This window comes from Lissotriton helveticus, chromosome 3_1 (genome assembly GCF_964261635.1).
Source record: "Lissotriton helveticus chromosome 3_1, aLisHel1.1, whole genome shotgun sequence".
Classification (NCBI taxonomy): domain Eukaryota; kingdom Metazoa; phylum Chordata; class Amphibia; order Caudata; family Salamandridae; genus Lissotriton; species Lissotriton helveticus.
This window is the reverse complement of record NC_136061.1, coordinates 1,544,098,406-1,544,124,741: the sequence shown is the minus strand read 5'-3', so window position 1 is coordinate 1,544,124,741 and position 26,336 is coordinate 1,544,098,406. Positions and strand designations below refer to the sequence as shown.

The window sequence follows — 26,336 nt, the reverse complement described above, 5'->3', positions numbered from 1 at the left end:
TCTACAGACTCGTGGAGAAAGTTGAAGCTGGAGAATTTAGGGAGAGTAGAGGTGTCCCTAGAGTCTGTGCTCTGGGATCCTACGGGGCACATTGATGGGTTTGAATGGTCCTGGGGCATACTTGTTAGATCTGGGGGCATAGTCCTTGCCACAGTGACAACTGTGGATTTGCAGTTCAGTTTTAAGTGCAGCACACCTTGAGAGCACTCAGAGATCCAGGCAGATCACAAGTGAGTCCATGAGATTGGAGACTTGCTGCAGTGCATGCTGGCTGCCCTGCCACACACTACCAGGCTAGGGAGAAGGGAATGAGACAGGGACGACCGAGGATATGCACCAAGAGACAGTGGCTCACCAGAGTCTCCTTTCAGGGCCTCTACCCATCCTCACTCATTATGCTGTTCTCGCGCTAGTGGCTGAGGTCATTCCACTTCTCGGGGAAACTCCTTTACAAGGCCGGCATAGTTGGACTTCTCCTTGGAGCAGTCTCCTCCTGCATGGATACCTCTCGCAGTCCTTTCTCAGCAGTAAAGGAAGACTCCTTTGCAGTGGCTGCTGCTTGCATTGCTTGGTTGGGGGGCGTGGGTGAAGGGAAGACAAAAAAAATTGCACTTACCTGCCTCTCTGATGGCCGCCGCCTTGCCCCTCTCTCCTGATCCTCGACTTATTTATTTATTTATTTATTTAGCGATTTGTATAGCGCCTGGTGACCCAAGGGCATCCCCGCGCTGTAAAAAGGCTGATATCCATTGAGGGAAGGGAAGGGAGGAGGGACATTTATTTCGGGAATAGGTGCGTTTTCAGTTTTTTGCGAAAAACCAGGTAACTGGATTCCAGTCTGAGGGTGCGTGGGAGGGAGTTCCATCCCATGGCCGCTTGAACCGAGAATCGTCGTCCTCCTGTGCGTGTCCTTTTGAATTTGGGGATGTTGGCTAAGTGCTCATTCTCCGAGCGGAGGGATCTGGATGCTTTGTAGGGGGTGACCAAGCTGCTGAGGATCGCAGGGCCAGATCCGTTGATTAGTTTGTGTGTCGTGCACATGGCTTTGAATTCCACCCTTTGGCGCACAGGGAGCCAGTGCAGGGCCTTGAGGGCTGGTTTTGCTGACACTCTCGAGGGAAGGTTCATGAGCAGACGTGCCGCAGCGTTCTGAGTCCGCTGCAGTTTCGTCAATGTGGCCTCTGGGGCTCCGAGGTAGACCATATTGCTATAATCCAGACGGGACAATACTAGTCCCTGGATAAGGAGTTTCCTGGAAGCAGGTGGTAATAAGGGGAGAATCTTACGGGTAGTACGCATGAGCCCAAAACAGGTACCCGCAGTTTTGGCCGCTTGCGTCTTCATGGTGAGCTCAGGTTCTAGCCACACTCCAAGGGTTTTGATTTCACGCTTCGGAGAAGGGATTTCTCCGTACACGTCAGGCCAGACTGTTGGGGGGATGGTCGCCCATTGTTTTCCCAGGAGCATCACTTCCGTCTTATGTGGAAAAGTAAATTTTGCCATGTTCTGTGTCCCTACGTGTCATCCATCATATGTTATGTGTGCATGATTAAATATGCATATGCATTCCCCATGTTCGATTAATGACGCAATTACAGTTGTGTCCACCTCTAATATGCCAGTTTCCAGTCCTCGTGAATACTACGAATATCAGGCCTATGTAAAGCTACGTTGCCACGTTTCTCAGTGTGCACGTTATTCCATTATAAAGTCCCCGTTTCTAGGCCTCAAAAGGGCCTGGACACCAGATTCAGCTCCTGTCTCTTGAAACTTCGCTGAGGAGCGATACAGCCCCCACCTGTATCCTCGACCCTTCACTTACTTCCTGCCTCGCAGTGCCCGGCCCAGCCTGGCTCAGTCTCTGAGTCTGCCAAGAATATGTTATGATTCCAGTTATCAGTTCAGTCCTCCTTCTCTGCATTCCTAAGCTACTGAATCGCATCAATAGTTTCCGTCATTGTCTAGCCTTCACGTCTCCACGTTAGAGAAATACTGCATTTAATGGTCATTTAATATTCTTCATCACGTACTACATGTAGAATAATGCATGGTCCAGTCTTAGAATCAAGTCAGCCTTTCCCCTCCTGACTTCTAGTTTATATCAACATGTTCTCTAAACATCAGATACTAGATACTGTTTAGGTACATGTCGCCCTGACTCTCCAGACTTCAGTCTCTGCTCCTAGCACAGAGTTCATAGCCCCCAGCTTCTCCTAGTGATACGTCATTGCTAGTTTGCGCGCACCATCAGGTTAGAGGTCCCGGCTCCTCAGGTAGCCCCCTCCATGGTTTCCGCCCCATTCATGACATATTCTGTTACGTTTGCATCACATGTCTATGTATACGCCCTGTTACACCTCTTTTCGCCCTTATCTTTCGCGACTGCTACGCGTCACGCCTTCTGCTCCACCCACTGCTACGCCTACTGCAATGTAATGCTATGTGTTTGCGTTATGTATATATGCTCATGTATTGTTATTTAAAGTCAGCGCGCTCATCCCAGATCCAGCCCCAGCAGCTGCTGGGCCCTGCCATCCTATTCCTATGCAGGTTGTCCTGTTCCTGTCCTTATGCTATATTAAACCTGCAAAACTCCTACTACCTCGAATCTTGACTCTTATTTATTGAGCTATCTGTTATGTTATATGTCTAGTCAAAAAGAGAGGTATTATTTATTTATTTACCACATAATGGCGCCCGAACAGGGACTTGCCCTTTCCCCACGCGTCGGTGAAGCCACGCCGACCCCCTGACCCTCTGCAGTCGTGACGGAACTCTTCTGCGCACCGGCAGATATTTCTGCTTCAAGTATCCCTCAGGCCCACGGAGGAGACGGAGGAGGCGGTCCAGCATCCAAACGAGACGGTGGAGGAACGCGGCGAGTCCCGACCAGAGCCCAAGCCGAGAGTCCAAGGTCCGAGGTATCCGGAGGTCCACCCGTAACTGAAGTCCGAAGTTCGTCGTCCGTCGTCGTAGCAGTCCAGTCCAGTCCGAGGCCTTCCGTTCTTGCTGCCCGGTGAGTACCATTACTGGGGTGGTATCTAGACAGGGTCAATCTAATTGACTCTGGTCCGTGGGTTGGTGGTACACAGACCCACAAACGAAGTGTCCACTTCCGTGGATGCGGGTCCTGACGTGTCTCTTTATGAGACCGGTAAGTTTCGTACTGTTTCAGCAGTGCATCTAGTTCCTGCTCTAGTCAGTTCTGTTCTCGAGAAAATTCATGTATTCTGTGTTCCGTATTCCAGGTAGTGTTCTGTTCGAACTGTTATTTTTAAATGTTCTTCATGTATTTTAATGTCGTGGTATGAATGGGGAATAAGTATCGTGTTTATTGTGTATTGTATTGTGTCTAGATTATAGTTCAGTCATGCCGCTCTTTTCGAAATTACGTCAGTTAAAAACCAGAAAGGGTCTACTGGAAGCAGCAGTTCCAGTTCCGCCTAGGGACAGTCCAGGTCATTTTATGTATCAGAAGCATGGCATAAGCGCCAAATTGTATCTAGATTTATGGGTAGAGTATACCAAACAGTTAGAAGAAAAGTATAGATGGCCCGTATCGGGTACATGGGATGCCGAGTGCATCATGCGAGTAGAAGAAGCATTATGGAAAAAGAAAGCCAGACAGTCACAGAAAGATGCCATCGAGTTATGGCGCAAAGAAGCTCATAAAAGAACTGAAAAGGAAATCAGAAAGTCAGAATTAAGTAGAGAATCCTTAGAACGAGCACAAGAAAAAGAACTAATCGAGATAGGCGAACAAGTCAAAGCCGAACAGTCAGACAGACAGAGGCATGCCCTTATTAGGGGTATGTATCCTCTCTTTGCCGAGGGCTTGCCAAAAGCGACCCCAGAGGCATCCAGTAATTTCCCGCCACCATTAGTTCCGACCAAGCTACGTCACAAACAGACCGCAGCTGATATTTTTATTTCGTCCTATTTGGACGACACAGTCCCAGAATATGCAAATCCTGTTCGCGCTCCGCCAGTCCCTGTAAATCAGGCACTTCCCGCTCCTCCAGACACCGGAGTACCTGTTACGGTACCCCCGGTCCAGCCCGCCATACAAGTCCAGCCTACATTTCCATTTCCCACTCTGCCAGGACGAAGAGCCTCAGTAGACGACTCTAGTTTAGGGGCCGCAGGGGGAGGTACTCCTCAAACCCCGCCGCCACACAAGCGTTTAACGACAGCCGAATTACATGCACAAGCGTCACAGCGTACGCCCAGACATCAGACTGTAGCAGAAATAAGAAAATCCCTTGCCGAATGCGGCTATGATCCAGTCCCAGGCGAGGATAATATGGTTTTATATTCATTCCGCGTAAGAAAGGTGGCCGAGTATCTAGTCACCTTACCGAATATGAAAGAAGATCTAGACAGAATATATCGTTTCATCCGTACAGGGGATGATCCAGAAAGCATTAACGAGGCCATGTCTCAAAGGAAAGCCGAGATCCAGCTCATGATATTAAAGTTTCTGATCAATTGTCTAATAAGAGAACAAGATTACCCGTCTAAAGATCCAGCGGAAATGAAAATCCTGACAAGGTGGAGTGATAATATAGCCGAGGGTAAGCACAAGACCGTCGGTGCTGTGGAGAGTATGTACAAGAAAATCCGTAGAGAAATAATAAAGATACACGAACAGCGTAAAGCAGCACAAGTAAGCGAGAAAGAAAGTAACTCTGATACTGAAGAGGTAGAGGACGAGAATCCCGCCAGAATAGCGTATGTAGGAAAACCTAGATTTCCAGATCGCCATTTACGCCTAGAACACAAGTCTATTTTTCATTCTCCAGCACCAGAACAAGGTTCACTAGAACAAGTGTTTCAAGCTACCGATCACATTTTGAAATCACGAATCGGTTATAGTGAGTTAAGTACCGTGCATGAACAAGAACTAGCCCGATCAGCAGTCCGATGGATTACTGATTCTACCACTTTTCCAGACGAAATAGTGGCACAAATGTTTCTGAAAATGCCCCCAGCCGAACAACGACTGGTGGGTATGTATATGATTCAGCACCTCATTACATTGTATGAGGGTCAGCACTCTGATCCAGGCCCGTTACATGATGTCCTGAACGAGTTACTCCAGTATAGATGGAAAGGTTTAGGTACCGATTTAATTAGTGTCATTCTAGAACAGCGCCACAAATATAGAACGTTTCTGAACCCGCATTTTGTTCATGTCTCACCCCCAGAAAGTAAACCATTTTACATGGAGAGACAGAATCCGTTACGAGAAGTCCACCCAGTCAGAGGAACGGGTGGCGAACTAGAACGAGTGTTTGTTTACACTCCGATTACAAAGATGGAACTCCTCGAGATGAAGAAATTAATTCCCTGTCATGACAAAGATCCAGCAGGGTTCCATAGAGAACTAAAAGACATGCTCCGTATGGGAGAATACACGTATCCAGATATAATTAAAATGTTAAAGGTTCTGCTGCCCGCAGGGGTGTATGAAAAGCTCAAGGAAAAAGAATGGGAGGTGGGAGAGAAAAAGATCGATTGGGCAGTTCTAGAAGCTGAAGACAAGGCACGAGTACCAGGTACCGGTCTTGGAGATAAATGTAAAGAATTACCGGAATTATTAATACAAGTTTTACCCAGATTATTGACAACTAGAAAAGAAGACTGGGATGCAATCTCAGCCTGTAAACAGAAACAAGACGAAGATATCAGTGATGTTTATTCTAGATTTGAAAAATGTTTTAGCATCAACAGTGGCCTCAAGACAAGTAGTGAGTCATACCCTCACCTTTTTGTTACTAAATTAGTCGAGAATTCAAGTCCACAAATTAAAAATCGAGTTTTAAAAGTCGAAAGTACCTGGCAAGCTAATACCCCGTCCCAGATGTTGCAGATGCTCCAATACCACCAGAATAGAATCAGGGAAGAACAAGAACACGAGAGAAAACGTATGAAAGACACGAAAATGAAAGTACTAGTTGCACAATCTGTTCCTCAAGACAGTCAGAAGAGGGGTCCAAATCAAGCCAGTCATCCTGCAGCTCCCGTTAAAGGGAACTGCAATTATTGTAAACAGCCAGGTCATTTTATAAATGAGTGTGCAGTTCTGAAACACAACATAGCTACTGGTAAGACTAAAGAAAGACCACGTCCGCCTAGACAAGAACAAGTTTCACAGATTCCTCAGCCACAGAATGCACAACAGACAGTTACAGCTCCGCAGCCTATCGCTGCAACACAGCATGTTACATCGCAGATGTACCAGTATGCACAGTCTGAGTATCCAGAGTACCAGCAGTATTCATGAAACAGCCTAGAGAGGGAGGTAGGCTTGCCTCTCATCGAGATACCTGTAGATCAAGAAGGTCCCTATGTTCACAGTCAAGTATTAGGGAAAGACAGAAAGTTTTTGATTGATACAGGGGCAAGTAGGACCACAATTAGTCACGCCGAAGTTCCAGGGGCTCCGCTCTCAGGCTCAAGAAATGTTTCCCTTGGATTTTCAGGAAAACCTATCGTAAATGAGATTTCAAAACCAGTTACTCTAGAAGTAGGTCCATTGTCCCGCACTACTGATCTGTTACTTACTAAGTCATGTCCAGAAAATCTATTAGGCATTAAAACACTGAAAGAGTTAGGTGCAGTTATATGCTGTTCCCCAGAGGGAATACGACTGTTCCTACGTGACTTCAAGGGTCACTATGTATTACGAGATTTTGATTCAAGACTGTCTAATGTTCCGCAGCACTTATGGGCGCAAGGTCCAACTGATGTTGGTTATATGCAAATCACACCCTATCGTGTGACTCTCAAGCCAGGTGTAGTGTTACCACGAATCAGACAGTACAGATTGCCACCTGAGGCTGTAGCAGCCTTATCCAAAATTATTGACGAGCTTATTGCTCAAGGAGTGGTTGTAGAAACTGACTCCAATGTATGTAATTCTCCGATCATTCCAGTCATGAAACGTACTGATCCAAATGCACCCCCAGTATATCGATTAGTGATTGACCTACGAGAGCTTAATAAGTGTATTATTCCGCAGTACCCAGTTGTCCCAGATATCTCTTCCCTATTAACGGCCATTGATTCCGAAGCCACGTTCTTCACTGTCATAGACCTCAAGAACGCATTTTTCAGTGTCCCTATTCATCCAGACAGCCAGTTCCTTTTCGGATTTTGTTTAAATGGAAGGAGCTATATGTTCACACGAGCTCCTCAAGGTTTCACAGAAAGTCCTAGTATTTACAGTCAAGCACTCAAGAGACAACTAGACAACATTCACATGCCAACTGACACTGCCCTGCTCCAGTATGTCGATGATCTACTGATCACAGCCCGTTCTGAACGTGCTTGCGAGCGAGCATCACTGACAGTTCTGTATTTCCTGGCCGAGATGGGGCACAAGGTGTCCCCTTCTAAGCTTCAATTCTGTGTCCAGCAAGTGGTCTACTTAGGACACTTACTGTCCAAGAGGGGTAGGCAGTTGACACCAGACCGTATCCAGTTAATAGCGAGTCTTCCTCAGCCCAAGACCCAGAAGGAGGTACGTGCTTTTATTGGCCTTACTTCTTACTGCAGACAATGGATTCCTCAGTATGCATTTCTAGCCAAGCCACTGATACAGTTAACGACACAGGAGGCAGCCGTATCGACTGTCCTCCCTTGGACATCTGAACATACATTTAGTTTCAATGAGTTAAAGAAAGCCCTATGCCAAGCTCCAGTTCTAGCTACACCGAACTACAGTAAGCCTTTTACACTTTTCGTTACTGAACGCGAAGGTACAGCATTATCTGTTCTCACACAAGATCAAGCAGGACAATACAAGCCCAGTGCTTATTTTTCAAGCACATTAGATCCTGTAGCACAGGCTCTGCCTGCGTGCCTCAAGTCAGTTGCAGCCACAGCACTAGCTATCAGACAAAGTGATTCCATAGTCTTAGGACATACCTTGACAGTACAAGTTCCACATTCCGTGGAAGTTCTTTTAAACCGAACACAAACTCAGCACTTGACAATTGCACGTTTAACAGGTTATGAATTGACACTGTTCCAGCCACACATAGAAATCAGACGCTGCAACGTTTTAAATCCTGCTACACTGTTACCATCAGTTACTCCGAATTCTGCCACACATGACTGTGTGGAAGTAGTTAACATTACGACAAAGCCAAGACAAGACCTGACAGATACTCCGTTACCAGACCCCGACCTGACCCTTTATGTGGATGGTTCATGTATGAGAACAAGTACAGGAGAACTAGTCGCCGCGTATGCAGTGACTACTGACACTGAAGTTATTGAAACACACCGTATTGATACCCTGTCCGCTCAAGCAGCAGAGCTAGTTGCTCTGACACAAGCCTGCATACACGCCAAGAACTTGAAAGTTAATGTTTACACAGATTCACGTTACGCATTTGGAGTTGTACACGACTTCGGAGTGCTCTGGCAGGAGAGAGGTTTCATGACTTCTCATGGAACCAAGATTCAGCATGGTCTCCTTATTCAAGCTCTGTTAGATGCCATACATTTACCGACATCTATCGCTATCATGAAGTGCAAAGCACATACGAAAGTTACTGACACCATTTCTCAAGGTAACGATCTAGCAGATCGCACAGCCAAGCTTACAGCACAGACTCCAGACATTCCAGTTAATCAGACACATACTCCAGATCCGACTACATGTATGACAGTTAAAGACCCTACACAAGATGTCATAGATATCCAGTTACATGCTACTTCCGATGAAATCAAGAAATGGTCCGAACAAGGAGGGGTCCAGACAGATCAAGGATGGTTAACGAAGGGTAGAGCCACATGGTTTCTCCCCGACTCTATGGTTCAAGTCATTATTAATACCGCACATAGTCCAGCACATTTAGGAGAAAAAGCTATGTTAGACAGTATCCAGAACATTTGGTTCAACAAGCATTTACGAGCTGCAGCCAAGCAGAAAGTCCGTACCTGTATGATATGTTGTCAGTTTAATCCAGGTAAAAGTGTCCCGGTGGAACAAGGTGGATTCCAGCCCCCTGACCACCCTTTTGAAGTCCTCCAGATGGATTATATTCAGATGGAGCGATGTCGAGGTTTCAAGTATGTCCTCGTAGTTGTATGCGCTTTGTCCAGGTGGACAGAAGCATATCCAGTCCCAGATTACACAGCCGCGACCACTGCCAAGCAGTTGGTTCGTGAGTTTTTCCCTCGTTATGGACTCCCTAGAGTCGTATATTCTGATAACGGTCAGCCATTCTCATCTGAACTCATGAAGCATGTTTCCCTTTTGCTAGGGTACCAGTGGAAGTTTCATTGTGTACGCCATCCTGAAGCAGCCGGTCTCGTAGAGAGACATAACCAGACCCTGAAAATCCGTATTGCAAAAGTGTGTAAAGAAAAAGGTGTGGACTGGCTAGTAGCTCTGCCAGTCGCTTTATTTTATATGCGCATGGTCGCACATTCCAGATCAGGTCTGTCCCCGTATGAGGTCGTTTTCGGCCGCCCCCCTAATATGTGGGGTACTCCTAGACCCCGAAGTATTACCGATGTTTCAAGTAATATGCTGACAGATTACCTAGCTTCCTTGATGTCTGCCCTCAACTCATGTCGTTCAAGGGAGGAGCCAAGATGGCGAACGGGACGGACGTCTGAGCTCCCGGCTCCGTAAGCCGCCTGCCTTGAGCGGAATATCCTGACTTTACTCCTGGCTCCCACCGTGGTTAACTGCTGAAATGGAGATGCAGAAGCCGTCCGCTTTCCATTGAGACCTCTGCAGTCTGAATTGGTGCAGGATTTACTGCTTTCGTCGATCTCCGAGGCTGCCCGGGTAGCTGTGCTGAACACTAACGCCGGACGCCATGATACCGAGCTGGTGAGACGAGCGGGGGAGGTGCCGTTGCCCACGGGTCTGCTGTGATCTCGGCGCTGTCTTTTTATTTCTCTTCTGCTGCAGAGTGCCTCACTTTGGCAGAGGTGGGTCTCTATATGACTGGAGCTCCTGCGCGGCACTTCCCCCCGCTCTGCTGCTTCTCGCCTGGCCGTCCTTCATCCTGGGGCGATTCTCGGCTGCAAGGCACTCATATTGGCAATGAGGGCATGGTGATTTTCAAGCTGTACAACTCCTCGCTGTGGGCTGCTTGATCGTCGGAGGTTTCACGCCTGCCTCCCCGGACAGTGAGATCGCCCCCATCCTCCCTCTCGTTCTTGCGGATTGCCTGAGTGGCGGCAATGGCGCCTGCCTTTCATTACGAAACGACGGCTGCCCCGCCATCTTTGTCGCGCGCAGCCCGGTCTGCTACTGGGCTGGAGACGGACCCCGGGGCATCGCCGCTCGCTGAGGACCGGCTGCTGATTCTGGACACCCTGACTTATAGGGATATCCTGCTCGCCTTGGCGGATTTGGAGACTACATGCTGGCGTAACATTCAGGTGCTGGCGGAGAAACTTGAGGGTGCTTCCCCTTGTGTAACGCGGCCGGGACAGGCTGACCCCCTGCCACCTCTGACACTGTCTGGAATTGATACACGAACGCAATACGTGCGGGCGGAGATGTGCAGTGTCCCGGACGGTAATGTTGCTGGTTCTCTCCTTGGTGAGGCTTTGGCTACAATGTTGCCCCCCACATCGGTAACTGTAACTCCTTCCCTACACTGGCTATATTCATCGGCCTCCCGGTGCCTGGTTCCCCCTGGGGTCTTTGTCTTTGGAGCCGTCTTTATACAGCGGTGGGGACTGTGCTGTCCGATGGCGGAGAGGGTGCCTAACTACGTGGATGCTGGAACTGATGGTGACCGGGTACGCTCCTCCACGCCTCCTGGGTTTCTTCCTTGTTTGGAGCGGCCATCTTGCTCCTTTGTTCTACCTGGAGGGTGCTCGCAGCGATGGCCGGCCCCGGTTGGAATTCGCCGGTCGGGCCAGGGCTGATGTTCTTTCTCGTGACTTTGCTCGGACAGACGACGGAGATCCGGACTGACCTATTTTGATTGGCTGGCTGCTCAGGATGCATTTCTTTTTCCCGATTTGCTATAACATTGCTATCTCCTGGTTTTTATTCTGGTTGTGGGGGTTGTGATTATTGTATTGATCTGTGACTCTAGATACGGATGTTTAGATTCTCTCTTGACTGAATGTCTTTTGAATTTACCGTCACATGGTGTGGGAGCTGTGCGGGCCTGTGTGAGTTCGGGTGGCCGGATTATGGAAGGAACTTGTGTGTTTTAGGTCTGGTGTTGACAGCGGAGGCCGAGATTCTGTTATTAGGGCCCTCCTCCGGGTCGGCTTCTTTTGATTGCTGGCGCTGTTTGTGGCTTATACAATCCATTTTGCTTCTGGGTATCTTCTTTCTGTTGTGTACGGCCATTTTGTCTTTTCGTTTAAATGGGGGCAGGCCCTCCGGGGAGGCCATGTTCTGGGATCCGTTTTCGGGCTATCCGGGGCTAGGGGGGTATTTTTCTCGATGGGCAGATGCTTGACTGACGAGTGGTACTCGAGAGGGGGCGCTTCTTCATTTTGTGCTGCTGTTCTATACGCTGACTTTCCCCCTTCTCTCCTGTGTTTCGTGCTGTACTATGGTATTTGGGATGGACAGTTTATTTGCGGTTGGGAAGCCCGGGAGCATGTGCAATTGGCCCTCTTCTCCGCGATGGCCATGTCTGGTGGGATTTGGTGGTTCTGGCCAGACTGTGGGTGTTTCCCTTATTGGTCCTGTTTGCTTAACTAGTGAGGACCCGGACAGCACCGTATTTTGATATGTTGATTTGCGCTGACCCGGACTTCTAGGTCTGCCTGATTCTGATACTCCTTGGGTTCTCGGTCCTCCGAATCTACTGTTGTCCGTGGCGTAGAGGTTATATGCGGCTGGGAAGTCCGGGAGCTCTGACATTGGGTGGGCTCCTCCCCGCCTTTCTTTTCTTTTCTGGGGGTAAGGGGATTAGTCTCTCCCTTCTTACTCCCTATATCTCAAGTGTGAGGGGTCTTTCTTTCCTTTTTCTTCCTTTTTCCTTTTTCTTCTTTCTTCGTCTGAATTTCGGGTTCTTTAATGGGCGACAGACACTCTGCTGGGGGGGGGGTAGGCCGTAGCCTCCGCATTGCTGTTGGGTGGGGGGTGGGATTTCTTTTACATTGTTTAGTTTCTATGGGCCTTATTTTTCTGTTTTTCTGCGCTTTCTTAACCTGTTCTTTTCTGGGTCCGTGATAGGGGTTGATGGGAGGGGCGGCGCTGTGTATGGTGTGCGAATGATGGCTGATGTTTTGGTTGTTTTTACTTTGTACCGCCATATTGTTTGAGGACTTGATTTCCATTGTTGCTATCAGTTTTGCAGCCGCCTGCCAATGTCGTGATGCTGTTATATGGACTCAGCTCTCTTTATGTCTTATTCTTCATTGCTTTCACTTGGTTCAAAAACGATAAAAGAAAAACCTTAAAACCTAACCTTGAAATGCTCCTTCTCCTCGGCGCCAAGTTTCTATTGGACGTAATATTTGATGCTTGTTGTTCTATCATCCGCTACCGCTGAGGAGTTGTATTGCCTGCACTTGTGCCTTAATGTATCGTGGCCGGCCTGACGGTTGTGGGCCCGTATTTGTTCTTTTCTTTCTGCACAATAAAGGTTTTTGAAAAAAAAAAAAAAAAAACTCATGTCGTTCACAGGTTGCTGCCGCATTTCCAGACAATACCGAGGTGGCACCGCACGAAATCGTTCCAGGATCCATGGTGATGGTCCGCAACTTTGACAGATCAAGTCCGCTGGAGCCTCGTTGGAAAGAGCCCCGACAGGTCCTCCTCACCACCCGTACAGCCGTGAAGTTGGAAGGACGCAAAGGCTGGGTGCACCTTTCTCATGTAAAACAATTTAATGGACTGAAACCCGTCTTAAAGAACATTTCCCAGGATTTGAAGGATTGCCAAAATATTGTTCTCAAGGACTGTCCCGCAAAAGACATTGCTACAAACCCTCCCCTGTTAGAGAAAACTCCGCAACAGGAGTATAAACTCAAGTTAAGGTCTAGTAAAATAAGTCAGTCAGTTTGATTGTCTAAGTCCTCCCCTAGGTGAAACGGTTAGACTGTTTCTGACATGTATAAAATAGACCCCCATAGTGAGAGAGTTAGTCAAAACTCAATTCGATGTATCGTTTTTCTATGTTTCATATTGTTTCTCAGCATTATGATTTCCTGCACCAGTTATGCATTTTACCTGTATCTTCCAGTTCCTCATGTAAATATGTCTGCTAATGCTACAGTAGAGCATATGTTTAGTGATCTGCCTCCTCATGAACTCTCTTACCGCCTCGCTATGCGAAATAACTCATTCATCCGCATGTTACATTACTCACACCAGTCCAGCAATGCCACTAATTGTTGGGTGTGTGGTCGACTCCCCCCTTTCCAGACACCGAAGGGAGTTCTGCCACTTTTTCCTTATCCATTTTCACATAATGGTTCGTGTGGAGCATGGTCCACGTTAACGTCATCCTCAACAGATATGTCTTTTCTTAACAGTACATGTTTCCCAGACAAGCAAGGTCTTCCCCACAGAACAGGGTTAGATCTAGAAAATGAAGTGTATAATTTAGGTAATTATTCTTCGAATTTTATGGTCTTGAATGTTCAGTCTGATACTACTCCAGACTTACCTGCTATTTCAGTACTGCCAGTCAGAGGTGAATTATGTGTCCGAAATAATGGTTCCGTACATGTAGGACACAGTGATTGTACTACTATTATCAAGTATAGTGACAGTGGGAAATCTATTTTCAAAGCTTCACGTCATTCTTATTTTATTTGTGGTCAAACTGCATATGTTCGTCTGCCCCTCGGTTGGGAGGGAACCTGTTACATTGCCTTCCTACTGCCACCAGTTTTCCTAGCCCCACCTGATTATCATAGAAACACACATCTAGTACACATTAGACATAGAAGGGAGTCCCCAATTGTCGATTATACTGAAACTGCTCTAGAACAGTATACAGATTTCAACAGAGGGTTCTTCTTCTTTATAGGACCTATCCAGAATAGTAAACTGATCCGTAGGTTAACCAGAACCCTTGAAGCTGTAGTAAATGAGACTGCTTCTGCTCTAGGTAATTTAACTGAAGAGCAATCTGCTATGAGATTTGTCGTTTTACAGAATCGTCTCGTCCTTGACGTCATACTGGCCGATAGGGGCGGGGCCTGTAGAGTCATCGGATCTAGTTGCTGCATTTTCATTCCAAATAACGCGCCGTCTGTTTATTCAGCTATAACCAGACTCCATAAAATTGCCCATCTGATACACCAAGATCCAGGCACCTGGACATGGTCCGGTTGGTTCTGGAATATAATTTCCGCATGGGGATGGAAAATATTGTCCTTTCTAGGTATTGCAGTAGCGATCATATTCAGCTGCTGTCTCTGTATACAATGTGGCCCTGCGATTTGCGGCATTTGTGCTACCTCTTGTATTCCTAGTCCCAAGCCCCGTTCTAAATCCCGTTCCAAGAAAATTCGAGACGAGCAAATGTTACTGTATGAAATGATAGACGGTATCATGAAAATTGATGTTTCCTGATGGAAACGTAGTGACAAGGAGGGAATGTGGAAAAGTAAATTTTGCCATGTTCTGTGTCCCTACGTGTCATCCATCATATGTTATGTGTGCATGATTAAATATGCATATGCATTCCCCATGTTCGATTAATGACGCAATTACAGTTGTGTCCACCTCTAATATGCCAGTTTCCAGTCCTCGTGAATACTACGAATATCAGGCCTATGTAAAGCTACGTTGCCACGTTTCTCAGTGTGCACGTTATTCCATTATAAAGTCCCCGTTTCTAGGCCTCAAAAGGGCCTGGACACCAGATTCAGCTCCTGTCTCTTGAAACTTCGCTGAGGAGCGATACAGCCCCCACCTGTATCCTCGACCCTTCACTTACTTCCTGCCTCGCAGTGCCCGGCCCAGCCTGGCTCAGTCTCTGAGTCTGCCAAGAATATGTTATGATTCCAGTTATCAGTTCAGTCCTCCTTCTCTGCATTCCTAAGCTACTGAATCGCATCAATAGTTTCCGTCATTGTCTAGCCTTCACGTCTCCACGTTAGAGAAATACTGCATTTAATGGTCATTTAATATTCTTCATCACGTACTACATGTAGAATAATGCATGGTCCAGTCTTAGAATCAAGTCAGCCTTTCCCCTCCTGACTTGTAGTTTATATCAACATGTTCTCTAAACATCAGATACTAGATACTGTTTAGGTACATGTCGCCCTGACTCTCCAGACTTCAGTCTCTGCTCCTAGCACAGAGTTCATAGCCCCCAGCTTCTCCTAGTGATACGTCATTGCTAGTTTGCGCGCACCATCAGGTTAGAGGTCCCGGCTCCTCAGGTAGCCCCCTCCATGGTTTCCGCCCCATTCATGACATATTCTGTTACGTTTGCATCACATGTCTATGTATACGCCCTGTTACACCTCTTTTCGCCCTTATCTTTCGCGACTGCTACGCGTCACGCCTTCTGCTCCACCCACTGCTACGCCTACTGCAATGTAATGCTATGTGTTTGCGTTATGTATATATGCTCATGTATTGTTATTTAAAGTCAGCGCGCTCATCCCAGATCCAGCCCCAGCAGCTGCTGGGCCCTGCCATCCTATTCCTATGCAGGTTGTCCTGTTCCTGTCCTTATGCTATATTAAACCTGCAAAACTCCTACTACCTCGAATCTTGACTCTTATTTATTGAGCTATCTGTTATGTTATATGTCTAGTCAAAAAGAGAGGTATTATTTATTTATTTACCACACTTAGACCCATTTAATTTTAATGATGAATCACTCATCCAGCTGTGGATTTGTGTGAGACAGTTGGCCAGGTTCTCTGGGTGGTCGACTAGTTGGGATAGGGAGACGACCAGTTGAGTGTCATCAGCGTAGCTTACCATTTTTATGTCAAATGGTGTCACCACGTCTTCAAGAGGGGCCATATATGCATTAAAAAGCGTCGGGCTCAGGGAAGATCCCTGAGGGACCCCGCTTGTGAGGGGGAGGGTGGATGAGTGGTAATTGCCGTCCCATACCTGGAACGTGAGTCCGGTGAGGAAGGATTCTATCCAGCTGAGTGCCGTCCCGGTGATCCCTGCTGCCGCGAGTCGGTGGAGAAGGACACGATGGTTAACTGTGTCGAAGGCTGCACACTGCGCAGGCTCCCAGATGCTCCCAGATACCAATCCAGGTGCTTCTCTAATGCTAGGAATACTATTCCCAGCATGAGAGAAGTGCTGGGATTGGTCTGAGCAGCTTGATTTGCCGCTCCGACTGTGCCTGGGAGCCTGTGGCGTTTCTCCAAACCCAGATGTGTAACACAGCTGGGTTGGAGAAACCTAAGTGCGCATGAACGTTTGGCCAGCCTAAGGCAGCAGGCCAAACGGACATGCGCACTTAAAAGTGCCCACCACCTCCTCCTCGAGAGGATTGCCTGGCCCTGCCCCGCTGAACACATGTATTGACAGCTGACGACGCTAGGGACAAATAAAATGATAATAAAATGCCTTCATTATCATTTTATTTTTCATGTTTTAGCAGCTCCTTTGCAAGATACACTCACAAGAGATGGTTGAAGACTTCTTCAGCTGATGTTGCTTCCTTGACTGAGGATCTAGCTGTCAAAAACACCAGCTTGTGAACTCCGAAGATTTCCAACACATAGTGTAGTGTCATCTACACTTGTCACTGAGGAGTCCTGGAACGATAATATTGGAGTCTCAGACCTTCCCTTACACTAGCCTTGCGAATAGGCGTAACCCTGGGACTGGGTGAAGGCAGCTCTGCAATGTGTGTTCCCATCAGTTTTGCGCATTGTCCTCAGGTGGTGGTGGTCAGGTTGGGAGTATTTCTGGGAGACTTTACTGGAAGAAACCCAAAATACATGTGCAATAGAAGAGGAATCCCGAGATCTCATTCCTATCAACCTCTCAGGAGCAGCACTTCCAAATGCTATGTTGTGGGTATTTGCAGAGTACACAACTCACCCGAAAGGGTATCCTGGCGCTGAAAAATCAAGATGAACAAAAGAGGAGGCCCTGACAAATTGGCTAACATTTCACACCTAAGGACACCACTGCCAATAGACTCCCCACACTTCCCACCAATCTAATGGTGTCAACACTAGCAAGGAAAAAAGAGTATCCAACAAAAGGGTTGTCGCTGTACTTCTAGGGAGATCGCTGTCTCCATCGCTGCCACCACTCAGAGTCTGATTCTTCACAAATGCTTCAGCAATTCTGGCTATAGACAATGCAAAAGTCTGACAGGCTACATTCAATCGCCATTTTGCGTAGCATGTTTTTGGTGGAAATCCACTGAGTGCTTAGTGAATTGGAGCCAAGACACTCCTTCCCGGTTCTTCTACGATGAACACCATTTCAGCCTGCATGCTCCCCATCCCTGCAAACGGAATGTATCAAAGGGCTTGGTTACAAAAGACTTAGCTGAACTTTGGTACTAGCGAGTAAAGTAGGCCCGTCGCCCTAACAAAGGCAACAGCTAAAGAAGGCATGGACTGTCAGTATCAATGAACAAGGTGCTGTCACTGTCTGTCTTGTGTAGTCCAACGAACTGAAGGTAGTCAGTTTCTCTAGAACAGGTATGCATGGTGCACCGGTCCAGACCAGAGAGCGCATTGGGTCGAAAGGTCATAACTTAGGTGGTCTTCAGCATACACCCCCGAAAGTCTAGTGCGTTGAGTCCAAAAAAAGGTAAAAAACACACCAAATACTCAATGTTGGATGAATCAGGGCAGGGGAGTTTGCTCGCAAGATCGTAGAGCTTTCCATTCCAACCCCACCATTTACTTACATAAGTGTGTGTGTTATGGGCGGTATACAATGCACACAACAAACGTAATAACTGAGACCATGAGTCGTGTCACATGAGTGCTGAGAGTGAGACTCTGTGATGTCTCGTGAGTGCTGAGTCTAAGTTCAGTCACACTCCTGGAACACAGGATGTTCTTCTGTAGCCTTGACTCTCACAGGACACACCTCGCTCTCCTTCTGAAAGTTAAAGTAAGCCACCCACTGACAGTCTGCCCTTAAATGTGTGACCATCGTCCACACCAACTCACCTGCTGCTGCCGTCCTCCAAGACCTCACACGCCGGGTTCCTGAAAGCGTGTGTAGGCCACACCCCCTCCGCCACTCAGGGAACCGCTCACTGTGAATGGAGGCGCAAACTCCAGCTCTGTGGACTTCAACTTCCTGTGTGGAGACAGACAGGTGATCAACCACAGGGTTGTACTCTTATACAGCCCGAAAAAACACATAGACAAGCACGTTCACTGGAAAAACGGGTACAGATAGGAAAGCACAGACAGACAGACCTTGATAAATAGAGACAATAACAAGGAAGCAAGGGCATTAAGTCATAAACTCACGGATTGACTCAAGCAGGCAAATAAATACATGGAAAACCACAAGCAAACACAAGAAAATACGCACATTCACTGCAAAAAAAACACAGGCATAGGCAAAATAGCACAAATATATGTAAAGAAATAGAGAAATACAAAAGGAAGAACAGGCACAAAAACACAGGTCCACTCATTTGTTGTTGTTGTTCAAATCTGTTTTTATTGATTTTAATCTTTTTGCATAGGTATGATAGGCAACATATACTTAGATGTACAGAACACAGGTCCACTCAATGAGGCAAATGAATCCTTAGAACAACGCAGGTAGACATGTAAAAACATGGACATTCATAGACAGCCATGACAACACAAGAAAGCATACGCGTACATATAGGAAAAAACACACATAGGTAGAAATATGAAAAGGTATTCCATCTGGACTGTTGTTACTTCTAACAGCTCTACTCCCTGGAACCTGAGCTCAAGTGCATTTTGCAACAGAAGTGCGCACTTTGAATGAGTTGAGGTAGAGATGCGTCCTTGCTTCCTCCCTTGGTTTTTAGGCCTCGCAGACCCAGCGCATGCGCTGCTCTGCGAGACATTTAGTTAGTGGTGGCTTTTTAAAGTGTTACCACAATCTTTTCCTGGCCTCAAGCTTGCGGCCATGCGCGCAGCCGCTATGTGGCTTTCATGGTTCATTAAGCCTTGCTCTCCCAAGCGCCTTGCTCTGCCCCTCCCCCATCACAGAATGCTTCCCTGCCATCACTTTTGCTTTCACAGGCGCGTGCCCGCGCGGCCAATGCTTGTCTCTCACTGACAGCAAGCGCGCGGGCTGCTGAAGGAACACATATCACATCTGGAATCGGCGCATGCAAAACCTCAAGAATCACGTTAGTAAATACTAACTGCTGCCATCACTTTTGCTTTCATGGCCGCGTTACTTTCACGACCGCGCGGCCAATGCTTGTCTCTCACTGACAGCGAGCGAGCGGGCTGCTGAAGGAATACAGATCACATCTGCAATCGGCGCATGCAAAATCTCAAGAATCACGTTAGTAAATACTAACTGCGAAAAAGTACTATAAGCCAAGAACGAAGATAGTTTAAAAAATATTTTCTACAAATACCTCAGATATTTTGCCCTAAATAATTAAATACTGTAGTGGACTCGTGCTGCACCTATGGTATCTGTTAACTTTCAAACAATAAAGGTGCATGACTTCTAGATCGACACGTATAATATTAAATGGATAAATGGAAACTTCACAGCGTAGCCAACTTTTTTTTCATGATCCGTGCATTCCCCCGGTTACTTTCGGAAAACAGCTTTGTTTAAAGAAAGCACATGCCCTGTTGTTCGATTTCCACTTTCATATCTATGAATAAGAACAGGGGCATGACGTAGCATTCCAACACAGAAGATGACGCAGCCTCGCGTTACAGATAGTGACGCAGCAATAGATCACAGAAAGTGATGCTGCATTCCATTACAGGAAGTGACGCAGCATTCCATTGAATATACTCTATACAAAAACACATATCAGAAAAATGTCCATGCTCAAACACACAGATATAGTAATGGTGAATCTCCCCTATCGATTGTCACCTTGGATGCCGCTAAGGCCTTTGATAGGGTCAAGTGGAGTTTTTTACATAACACACTAGAAGCCTATAACCTGGGCAATAATTTCTCAAGAGCAGTTAGAGCTATCTACAGCTCCCCAACTTCATGTGTGTTGGTTAACGGATCCTTAACAGAGAAAATACACATAGAAAGAGGTGCTAGGCAGGGGTGCCCGTTATCTCCTATATTATTTAATCTCTATATTGAGCCCCTGGCTTGTGCCTTAAGATCTAACCCACATATATCTCCCTTCTTCTGTAGGAAATGGGAAAAGAAAGTCGCGCTTTACGCAGATGACTTAATGATCTATACAAACAACTTGACAGGCTCTCTTCCCGAAATAATAGGTACACTACAACAGTTTGGATACATATCAGGTTACCAAATTAACCAGCAAAAGACAGAGATAATGTGCTGGAACACTCAGGCTAATTATCCTCTGGAAAAACCTCAAATCAGATACTTAGGGATCTTAATTGTGAAGGAGATCAATAAGATTGCCCAGATAAACCTTAATAAGGTACAGTCCGAGGTCAAAAAATTGTTTAATGCTTGGAGCTCTCTCCCTTTGTCATTTATAGGCCGTTCCAATCTAGTCAAAATGATGATCCTACCTAAATTTACCTACCTCTTCAACTCGATACCTTTAGAGTTCAAAAAAGAATCAATAGCTAAAATACAGGGTGAAATCACTAGCTTTATTTGGGCCTCCAAGGGAGCCAGAATCTCAGGGAAATAGCTGAGGAGGAAACACGAACATGGAGGGATAGCTAGCCCAGACCTTCTTCAATATTATAGGGCATTCCATTTTAAGAATATTAGAGTGCTATTTAAAACACTTAACTGCTTTCCAGTTTACCTGCAAGCAATCACAGGTTCAGAAGGGGACTACTTTCTGTACAAATTTGGCCACACAAAGTATTTCAAAAAGATTAAACTGAAAATCCTGGGAACAGCCATTAGACTATGGGTCCAGATAAGACGCTAATGGAGGATCCCCTATTATAGTAGCTGTGCCCCAATTTGGGACTCACCTGGCACGCCCGAATGCTTAAAGGATGTGCTAGCGGTTCCACTGAAAGAAAATGGAATAGTGGAATGGGGTCAAGTACTAACTGGATCAAATAGTATTGAGTGGGGAAAACTTGTAGAGTTAACAAATGGAAGCTTATCAAAATTCAAGTACTACCAGCTAGCAAGCTGGGCAAATACCCTAGGAAAAGATGGACCCGGAAATGTAGTATTAGGGGCCAAGTTTCGACAAAGATTTGAGAAGAAAGAAGTAGCCTACTGGTACTGGGCGCTTATCAATGAGGGAGGAGAGGATTTCACCTTACCAAACGAGATATGGGGGAAGGCGCTGCCATCGCAGGATGTCGCAGCACTATGGCGATTATCTGCGGCTGCATGTGGGGATGTGATTACATCCGCACCTTTGAAAAAAAACTTTATGTTCACTCTGCATAGAGCGTATTGGACACCCAAGAGGCTATCGAAAATCAACAAACCGAGAATAAGGAGTTGCCCCAAATGCAGTGAAGAGAGAGTGGACAACATCCATATGTTTTGGCAGTGCCCGCACCTCCGATCCTACTGGGATAATGTAGGTAAGATCCTCTCCGAGGTCCTCAAACAAGAAATTCAGGTGAGCACCCATTTAATTCTTTTTGGGGTGAAACTAGAGGATACGGGGTTTGTAGCCTTAATAAAAGGCTTAGAAATTTACTATTTATGATAGTGTTAGCAGCTAGACGGGAAATTTGTATAAAATGGGTTAATCCCCCCCCCCACAGTAGAAGAGTGGTTAAATTCACTTATTAGAATAAATAAACTGGATAAAGCAGGGACACACAGTAAAAGGCTGAAGTTCTGGAATAATTGGGAACAGTACTGGGCGGAAAGATCATAAGAAACCATGATTCGGCAAACTAAGATGTCCAATGATTAAGCACATCAATAGTTTTGAGTAGCGGGTCCAGGTTATGGCCTGCAAATGGAGTGAGCAAGTTGCTTAAGAGATGCCCAATAAGCCGAAAGGATAACCCCACGAAGATCAAGGTGTGATCCTAGTGCCGGGAAAGGGACATGGATGGTACAGTTAGCCAGAAAGACTTTCTCTCTGTGGTTTTTTATATTGCTATAACACTCTATTATTTGAAACTTTGCGTGATGAGGACTTACATTTTTTTTTTAAAGAACCTCTTCTATGCTGTACATTTCTAGTACTGAGAGTTATTGCATGGGGGCAGAAGAAACGGTCACTACCTGAAAATAGAGGTTTGCAGAATATCTTCACATGTAGTTGTGCTAGAAAAACTATTCGAATGAGGAAGTTGGCTATAACTGTAACCACGCTAAACTCACAGGTACTGTAAAAAATCCAGGTGCTGCTTGAATGAAGCACACCCATTCAGAAGAGGGATTGGAAGGAACCGTCTGGGAGGGGGCTTAATTTGTATATTTTTACAACATGTTCGAGGGTATTGTCACCTATATAGAGCTAAATCACCACAGAAATCAACCATTTGCGCAAATAAATAAAAAAAAACACTAAACAGAAGTTTTATTTGAGACAACAAAGGTCTTAATGGATTTCCACAACATGCAATGGTCTGATTTAAAGGCCATCTTGAGACTCTGGTTTCTTAATAAAGATTGTAACGGTGTGAGCCTACTATAATCCCCTATCCCGTAAGAGAAATTATATTTGTCGAAACTTTCAGGAAGGAACTGATAACTCTTCGATCCAGAGTCCAATTCTCAAATGCCTCCTGACCCCCCTTACATTTTGTTGCTCCTGTATAAAACATGGGGGCATATTAGCAAGGATCCTCGTTAAAATTATCGCCGTTTTATCGGCAGGAAACTGCAGATAAACGGCAATAATGGGCTTGCTAATATGCGTTATAGAATTCCTATCGGATCCCGGTTAGATGTCCTGCACATCTAACCTGGGATTCTATAGGAATTCTATAACGCATATTAGCAAGCTCATTATCGTCGTTTTATCGGCAGTTTCCTGCCGCTAAAACCGCGATAATTTTAACGAGGTTCCTTGCTAATATGCCCCGTAGACTTTCATATACATTCGTCCTCTCTCCAGCATATGTGAAATATTCCTTTCCTCTGACCACAAGGTATAGCAGAAGTAGCAGAAATGAGAGGCGGGGGGGGGGGGGGGATTCACTTGGTATTGTTCCAATGATTGTGGAGAAACATTTGAACAATCTTTCGAGGGAGGTGTAATAGTTCCAAGTTCCGAAATGAGAACACTTCTAGTATTGCCCTCAAGAAATCAGTTAATGCTGCACATTTTCCAACAGTAACTAAGGTAATTTTACATTCTCTGCAGCTCCGAAACATTTGAATTCTAATGAAAAACCTTTTGCATCCACTTTGTATAATTTCAGAAGTTATTTAATTATGAAACAATTAGAAGGAGCAGAAGTAATGTTTACCCCAACTAAGATGCCAAGAAAAGCAGTGCAATGAAGAACAGTCCCTGTAAAATAAAAAGTACAAGGCCTATTTCCCACATACATGCTACCATCATACATGCTATGGATCTAAAAGTAATTACACACAGGGCTGCTCTGAAATTAAAGCATACCAGTCAATAATGTATCTTTAAACTATTTTTCTCTGGAAATTGGTCCAAGGAAGAACATCAAACTATTATACCAGAGGCCAGTTTCAAGGCAGCTGAGTTTAATGACCTAACGTCACGCATTCTCTCTAGTGAGAGGGCTTTAACACTTCATGGTGACACGACGGGAGGGGACAGCCAAATATAATGTCATCTTGTGAAAAGAATATTGAGTGGAGGCAAGCAGCAGCCCCTTGGGTTGCCACCTGCTTCATGTCCTACAATGCGATTTAAAGTTTTCCATTTCAAAGCGAAAACTTTACAACCGTAGATCGCATTGATAAACATGGGTTCAAGTTTTCAGTTCTTTACTTTTGCAAACAATTCGTACAATTATTTTTATTAGTGAAGAAAACTGAATGCAGTTATTTTTAGATGAAAGCCAACGACTCAACATATATACAGCCTGATCCATCATTCTCCCGTTTTGCGAGCCCCTAATAGCGATTCATAAGGAATCGCTATTAAGGACTTGCAAAGCGGGATTCAGTTAGGAATTGCAAAAAATATTGCGATTCCTACATGTTCCTTATTTGCGATTAGCAATTAGCTAATCGCAAATAAGGATGCGATTTCAAGGGTGCAGGGGTGTCTAAAGGACACCCTGTAGCACCCCTGAAATGTAATCTACATTGGTGTTGCGCACACACATGTCCAAAGGACATGTGTGTGTGTAACATGCAACTTAGAAAAATGCATTTAAATGCATTTTTCTAAGTTTTTGCTATTTACCACGAGGTCTGACCTCTCGGTAAATACCGGCCCAAAATTGCAATTTTGCAATTTTAAAATGATTCATGAATTGCATTTAAGGAATCTCAAATAGAGATTCCTTAAATGCAATTCTTCGCAAATGTGCGAATTCTTTAATAGCGAATTTTGCATTTGGGATGATGAATCCCAAATGCAAAAATTGCACTCGCAAAAGGCAAGATTCTGAGAATCTTGCCCTTTGCAAGTGCAATTTAGCTTGATGAATCAGGCTGTAAGTTGTCTGCCTATATTCGCAACCCTAACATTTCCAAATATGTGCAAAGCAGTAGCTGCTCAGAGGCTCTGAAGCACATTGCCTATGCTAAGCAGTACAACTGCCTATTTGCACCGACTACCATTTAATCATAGTTGGTACCTGAATATGTCAGGGTGAGTGTATTGTCTGTGCATACCACTTAATTTAAGTGTAATAGCAAATAGGTTTGGGACATCAGAATGGTTGGCAATGGTCTACATATGTGGACTACCTGCAAAACGGACCCAGTGCATACAAAAAACGATATAGGCCATTTGTGCTACTCAAACAATATATGATGAAAGACTTTATAAATCCCTGTACTAGCTAAACGTTTTCTGTATATCTGAATGTGATGAATCATGTAATAGTTGAATTTTTGTGAATGTGTTAGAGGTAGACACTATTTTATAACAAAAAATAAAAATGTAAACAAAAACCAGATCTGCAGCTATCTTGAGTAGTTTTTAACATAACATTTTGAAGTCACAGGCGAAGTTCTGTTTGGATTCCAATAGTAACTAAGAAACTGTTATTGATTACTCAGGACTTATAATCTATCACTTGTGCGCCACGGCTCTTTTTGTGTATATTGGTTTACCCAATGCTTAAAGGGCTACTTCGACCCCCCTTGTTGCATATAGTATGAGATTTAACTTTTGTAAAGGCAGTCATTAGCCAATCACATAAGGCCTTTTCATCGCTGTGTACCGTGGCACATTCATGAAATACTGTGAACATTCATGAAAGTACTGCTACAACAGATATCACTAAGTTAAATAGCCTTTTAACTTAAATAAATACCTGTAGTACCCTAAAGGATCATCTTCACACCATAATGCATAATTGTGACAAATTTTATGAAAATCTGACTAGGCATTTGGCCACTACACATGAGAACACAAAGTCCATGTAAAAGTTCATTGGTGACCAAATGCGTTTTAGGACCTCCCTTTTATCTGTGCTCCACCTTGGCCAATCACCGCAAAACTTTTGTTCTCCCGCCAATGTAGAACAAGCATTGGCATAGCCCATAGGTCTCGCCTTTGGGACCTTATAAGTGTTTAGCCATGCAACAGTTGATGTTGTTGCACCAAGGATATTGTGCTGGATAACGAAACACTTATAAGGTCCCAAAGGCGAGACCTATTGGCTATGCCAATGCTGGTTTTCTCTTATTGAATGTGACCTTCCTGAAACCATACGTGCAGTGAAAGGTTGCCCACAAAAAGAAAATAAAGGTATATTTACATACATCTTTCTGGCTTCAGAGGCAGCTAGATACCTTAAATGTGTAATCGTCTGTAAACAGAATAATTGGATCATTAATGTTGATAAAAACCCATGCGCTATGCATGGAACATGATGAATGAAACTTTTATTGCAGATATAGAATGTCAAGTTGAAAAGACTTTCCTTCTATAAATACTTAGGGGCTTATTTATGAGCCCTTGCGACACTTTTGCGCTGCTGTTGCATCACTAGACAGGTGTGTCACCTTGTGAACCCCTACATCACATTATACCTGCATCAGGTATAATGTGTGCAGGCTGGGCATTCACCAGCAAGAAATCCTTGTAGAAGTGGCACATTGAAATCTATAAGATTTCAGTGTGCCACTTCTAGGACGCCATTGCGTCAAAACCTTACGACTGCCTCATGGCAGGTGTTAGGGTGATGCAGTGTGT

At 45.3% G+C, this 26,336-nt stretch overlaps 1 protein-coding gene across 4 annotated transcripts in view; it reads right to left on the bottom strand.

Annotated features, from left to right (window-relative positions):
• Positions 1-26,336, bottom strand: part of SMIM35 (small integral membrane protein 35) — a 259,001-nt gene that overhangs the window by 8,566 nt on the left and 224,099 nt on the right. For all 4 annotated transcript variants that reach the window (XM_078683946.1, XM_078683943.1, XM_078683945.1 and 1 more), the window contains exon 4: positions 18,085-18,217. In XM_078683946.1, the coding sequence (XP_078540072.1) occupies positions 18,109-18,217 (109 nt within the window). In that variant the 3' untranslated portion in view covers positions 18,085-18,108. The remainder of the gene's footprint in view (positions 1-18,084; positions 18,218-26,336) is intronic.